This window comes from Pyrus communis, chromosome 13 (assembly GCF_963583255.1).
Source record: "Pyrus communis chromosome 13, drPyrComm1.1, whole genome shotgun sequence".
NCBI lineage: Eukaryota > Viridiplantae > Streptophyta > Magnoliopsida > Rosales > Rosaceae > Pyrus > Pyrus communis.
In genome coordinates this window covers 4,719,319-4,725,721 of record NC_084815.1, presented here as the reverse complement: position 1 = coordinate 4,725,721, position 6,403 = coordinate 4,719,319, and the positions used below count along the sequence as shown (strand labels likewise).

The 6,403-nt window shown below is 34.5% G+C and overlaps 1 protein-coding gene across 1 annotated transcript; it reads left to right on the top strand.

The window, feature by feature from the left end:
- The first annotated feature begins 4,245 nt into the window (after window positions 1-4,245).
- LOC137712116 (uncharacterized) lies at window positions 4,246-4,689 on the top strand. The gene has a single exon (XM_068451260.1). The coding sequence runs from the start codon at window positions 4,246-4,248 to the stop codon at window positions 4,687-4,689; it is 444 nt and encodes a 147-aa protein (XP_068307361.1).
- The last annotated feature ends 1,714 nt before the right edge of the window (window positions 4,690-6,403 follow it).

Below are 6,403 nucleotides of genomic sequence, written 5' to 3'. Positions count from 1 at the left end.
ACGTTGGTTAGAATATTGTACTCCCCTCTTTGCACTCAAATTCGAATAATCACTCTCAATGCGCATATTTAAGAAGAATTTAGTGTAGAATGAACCATAAAAGAAGTGTAAATATACTGTATCATTTGAAATAAGGAGGTAACTCTTCAAAAAGCAATTAGGAATACCAAAACATTTAAAAGCTCAAATTGTCACCACGCTCAATGGTTGGACCACCTCACCTCCCGCAAAAAAAAAAAAAAAAAAAAAAAAAAAAAAATATGCCATCCATGTTAGTGAAGCATTTCTCCAAATTACAAGCACTTTAATTTATCAAACAACTTGGCTGAAGTGAAACGGATTGACAGGTTTTGTTTTTTAAATGCAAGTGACTAATAATTTACTTTTCAGTTTTTTTTGCTTTTGAACTTTCGTAGATCATCTCTATCTAGAAGTTTGGAGGAATAGACTTAATTCATTAGCGGTGAAAATTGAAATAAATTGTTCGTTTATCAAGTTTTATGTCCAACCCTAGACCTAGCTAGATGTTGATTATGGGACATTTGTAAATTGCACAAGTGAAGTAGAGTCTGAAAGAGTTTTGTTATAACAGATAAGATAAACCAAATGAAAGGAAAATGATCTTCGTCGGATTATTTTTCTGAGGATTTTAAGGATTTCGTTATCATGATCATTTATTGGACATCGTGCGGTCAGAAATCGTTTGGTACTATTTATGCTTAATTTTAAATTTTAAATTTTAAAATTATTTCTAATAATACGATGTACGATGAACAATTACGATCACGAAATCCGTAAGATCACTAGAAAAATGATCCGGCCCAAATGAAAGAGAAACTCAGAAATTGCTCAGAACATATAAAGTTGAAATGTTGAATTGCATGGGACTTTCCTTGATGGGACAAGTGATTCTGAGGGAATATATTAAAGGAAAGGTGATGCATACCAATCTTCAATGTATGTGAATGTACCTTTTGGTACAGACTAAAGTCGTTTGGGGCCTAACATTTGCTCCATACTGTAACTGCTTCCCCTTTGCTTTTTCTCTTCTCTTTAGTTGATGTTCCTCAGATTCTCAATGCACCTTCTATTGTCAGGAGAAACACACAGCAATCTTATCATGTACTTCTTTGTGATTCCTTGGAAAGATTTGATTTATAACCAACAATTGATAGAAGAATGTTATTTGAATTATTAATCCTGCTTTATAGCATAGTATTAACTATTTGACATGATCCAGTTGGTATTCATATGCCTTTCATCTAAGGAAAAGATTTAATGTCCAACTCCCACATACAAATCTTATAACATCTGAAAAGTTTCATACTTTGTTCCTTAAATTTGTAGTTTATTAGCATCTGCTTTGTACGTGTGTGCAAAATATATTTGTGTTCATTTAGGTGATTCCTGTTTCATAATCATTTCGTTTTTTTTGTTTTAATTTTTTTCAAGATAAAGTGAAAGAAGATACATAGGAAAAAAAGAGATGAAAATGCTGGATGTACGTAGGCTAGTGGGATAGATATGAAGAAAATGTATAATGATAGACAAAAAAATGAAACAAAACACGAAAAAGTTTATTGACAAAAGAAAAGCTTATCAAGCGGACCCTTATATGTTTTCGTCTATAATATAATCATATTTGAGACAACTCTGTCGGTTTTGGTAAACCATGTATAATTCTTATTAATTTATTGTGAATCAATCTACCACATTGATCCACGTGTTACCTGCACTAAGTAATTAAAGGGTAATGACAATGGCAAACTGGAAGTCGTTGGCTTCTCAAGTCAAAAGTGTAACTTGTCATGCAAAATCAGAATTATTAAATATTAATTCCTACATTAAAAAGGGGGACAATAGCTAAAGCTGGAACTAACTGATAATGTTTGGCATGGACTTTTTACCTGCCCAGAAAATAATAGAATACAGACATTACGGGGATCAAGCAAACCAAAAGAAGATAACAAACCTACTATTAACGGATGCAAATCCAAAGACTAATTGTAATTTGGAAAGTTGTTCCAATTGGTTAATTAGTAAACTTCCCTCAATAGTTAAATACCGTGGTTAGATTCCACATCATACCTTAAGATTAATGCAAAATAAATTATGTTGAAATGTAACTCGTTCTACAGCCTTGAAGTTTCGAAGACAAGACCAAGAGGCTGGAGCCTCTACAACGGCTACGTCGGCTAGTTTATTTAAGAAAGTAACGGCTAGTTTTTTTATAAGATCACTACATAGAATTAAATCTAGTCATTTACTAGGATTAGAACATGTGGATGACTGAGATTTACACATCCAACTATTGCTTTGGATGACGTATTACCTGCAAATTCTTGTAGATAAGAGGATGTTTTGTTTTTGATGATGGATGTTGAATGAAATGCTCAGTGTTGTTGCTATGTTTTGCAAACTGAACTTACAACAAAATTCTTCTTGTTTTTTTATTAACCATTTGTTCGGGCAAAGATTTCTCTGGAGAAGGTCTCTGGACCTCAGCACAGTTCCCCAAGGGATTGACACTTTGAATGTGTATGTTTGGTAGTCGGGCTCTTGCTTGTCTAGTTGCTACAATAAGAGCTTAAAGTTAGTTTTGAAATGTGCCTTTGTGGGGCCTTAGGTGTAGGCCTTGAGGCTCGCAATTAAAACTAACTAAATGCTTAGGCGTGCCATTGCTATCTCAGTATAGCAAATGTAGAGCAAGTGTGTTTTAAGTTGAATACTTGTGCCCCAAGTTACTCAAACTTTTTGTTATCAAAGGATTGTCGTAAATGGGTTAAGTCTGCATTGAGTTCTTCTCTTTGCCTTGTGACCAAGAACTTTAATTCATGATCTTGTATGTTCAAATGGAGGGAATCTAGAGCCCTTTAAGTCATTTGTTTGGTTCCAAGTTACTCTTAATGAAAACAGATGTATTAAGTTAACCAGATCCAGATGCAAATGGGACTTTTAAAATAGAAAAACAGGTAACAATGACTTGAATACATGCTGAAGAGTGCATTAAGTAATAGATCTACTAATTCATAGAATAAACAAAGAGACTCGGGCAAAATTTCACCTTGTATGGCAAGAATGAACCTCTTGCAGCCATTTCTCTTTGAGTTTACAGGGTTTGTATGTTAAAAATGGATGGATTGTAAACATACTACAACACTAAAAGGTAGTAGAGCTTTTATACTAGACAAAAGATAGCTTTTGTAAGGAAACTATTGCTAAAAGGATTGAATCTGAGTTGATTTCAGCTTTTTGGATGCAAATCTGGCATGAAAGCAGAGTTTGTAAGTTTGTTTGTTTGACTGGTTAAGTGTCTTAGTCTTTGTTGTCTCTTCTCTCTTTTATAGGCGATTTGGGCCGAGGGTCAGGGCTTTGCTCTTGCTCGAAAGCTCTTGGAGGGTAGTGAGTCATCAGTCTTATAGTGCCACTGTAAAGTGTTTTTTGGTTAATAGTAGGTTAGTCTCCATCACTTGTCATCTCAGTTATAGGCACGTGGCTTGTGTCTTGGCTGATAAGGCTTTAGTTTGTCTTTGGGCTCGATGCTGGGTTATGGGCAAATCTTCATTTAATTTGGCATCCTTGGGTTTTTCTTCATTCAAACCCAATATTCAAATATTAACCCAAACACCATTATAGTGAAATTCCTTTTGTTTTTTTTATTAATCATTCCTGCATCATTTCTCCCTTATAATCCAAATTCTAACATGGCATCAGAGCCTATTTTTTATCACTAAGCTGTGCGTTATCGTGTTTAAGGGGAGACTTCAAAACCTTGATACCCCAGAAAACTTTGAAAACCAAGAAACTCAAGCTCAAAACACCGAAACCTTCCCAAAAAATGTTCATCTCTAGTTTAACTATCTGTAAACAACAATGGAGAAGTTAAGGATCAGTCATTACTGGAGAAAACTATGAATTTTGGAGTATCAAGATGGAAACCATCTTCAAATCCAATGACCTTTAAGATTTGGTACAGAAAGGCTACGAGACTTCCAAGGCAGATGATAAAGATGATGAAGAACTCCATCTGGGCAAGGAAATTGTATAGAAGAAGAAATGACCAATGATGCAAAATCATTGGGAATCATCCAAAACTCAGTCGCAGATCAAATCTTTCCCATAATACCTCATGAAGAAACCTTAAAGGGAGCTTGGGAGACAAACTCCAGGATGAGTTCAGAGGTGACACGAAGGTTAGAAAAAGTTAAACTTTAAACTCTTAGAAGATATTTTGAGTATACTAGAATGAAAGAAAGTGAACCCTTGAATGATTATTTCAGGAGGCTATTAGAACTTGTGAGTCAGTTGAAAACCTATAGAGAAAAACTTACTGATACTATAATAGTGCAGAGAATACACATTAGTCTTACTAGGATAGATGATAACATTGTTAATGTTATTGAGGAAAGAAAAGACCCTAATACTCTAGGGATTCAAGAGGTAATAGCCTCTTTCAAGGCCTATGATCAAAAGTTTGACAATCATGATGAGAACTCTACTGAAAATGCTTTCCAGGGCTTGAATATTGGAAACAAAAGTAACTACTCTAGTGGACAGTTATCTGGAAGTCAAATTTTAAAAGGCAAGAAAGGGTGGAAAGGTAAAGGCAAGAAATGGGACGGAAAGCTCAATATGGTACAAAAGAAAAGTGTTGGAAATGGAGGAAGTGAAACTTCAAAGATTGCCTGAAAAATATGTGACAAGCTACATTTTTGGGCTTACTGGTCTAAAGGAAAACCCAATTACTCTAAGTGTAATAGATTTGGAGACCCTGAAAAAGATTGCAATACAAAAGGAAATCAATAGATCAATTTTACGAACCAAGTCGAATGTGTAGGATGGAAACTATAAAGAATGCCAACACTACTTCGTACACTAATAGTAGATGCAGTAATCACATGACTGCACATGAGTCACTTCTAATTGATATGGATACATCCTTCAAAGGTAGAGTAAAAATGAGAAATGGGAATCTAGTTGATGTAGTTGGTAGAGGCACTCTAGTTAATGAAACCAAGAAAGGATAGAGGAACATTCGAGAAGTAATGCTTGTGCCTGGACTTGATGAGAACCTTCTCAGTGTAGGCAAAATGATTGAGAACGTGTACTTTCTCTTATCTGGTGATTCCATGGTTGAAATTTATGATGATGGATCACCGCCCAATTTGGTGGCTAGTGTACTAATGAGAGAGAACAAAAGCTTTTCTCTATTCCTAAAGCCCTGATTCAATTTCCATGATAGGAAATGTTGTTGAAAATGCTTAGTTATCGTCATAGAAGTGTTGGTAATCTTAACTATCAAAGTCTCAAGAACTTAAAGAATCAAGAGTTGGTTTATGGACTACCTGAGATTGAAGAAATGAAAGAATCATGAGAAGGTTGTGCAATGGAAAAGCAACAAAGGGAACCACTCCCTACATCACAAGCTTCGAAAGCAACTAAACCACTAAAATTGATTCACATTGATGTGTGGTCCAATGAGAACTGCAACACTTGGAGAGAATAGGTACTTCTTGACCTTTATTGGTGATAAAAGTAGAATCTGATGGTTTACTCAAGTTTGATGTTTTTGTTGTGTTCAACAAGTATTGGTGATAAAAGTAGAATCTGATGGTTTACTCAAGTTTGATGTTTTTGTTGTGTTCAACAAGTTCAAGCAAATGGTTGAGAAACAAAGTAGTTTTGAAATAAATAAATATAAAAAAAATTGAGAAAAGACAGAGGTGGAGAATACACCTTATTGAAATGTTAAGTTATCTGATGATGTAGGCTTAGAAAGGCAATTAACAATGGCCTATACCCTTAACAGAATGAAGTGGTTGAAAGGAAAAATAAAACCATAGTTAAAATGGTAAGATCAATGCTACATGAAAAGGAAATGTCTTACCATTTTTAGGGAAAAAACTGTCAATACTACAGTTCATCTATTGAATAGGTATCCAACTAAAGCAGTGGACAAATTGACACCATTTGAAACATTAATTAGAAGAAAAACCTCTATGAAACACCTTAAAGTATTTGGATCAGTGTGTTATGTTCATGTTCCTAATCAACTCAAGCATAAGTTGGAAGAAATCAATAGGAAATGTGTGTTTGTTAGGTATAGAAATTGTTAAAAATGATATAGGTTGTTCAATGTCATACACAAAAGATCATAATCTCAAAGGATGTAGTATTTGATGAAAAAGGCAAAGTGGAGTTGGGAAAATAACACTAAAGTACATGTGTCAATACCTTTCAGTGACAATTCTGTCAACAATGAAAAGTTTGGAACTTAGGAAGAATTTGAGATGATCACTGCTTCTCAAACACCAGTTCAATCCCCTCAATCCTTCCAAACGTTAACATCTCAAATTTTAAGTGGAAACTTTAAATGACAGGTTCACATGAATTCACTCCAAGC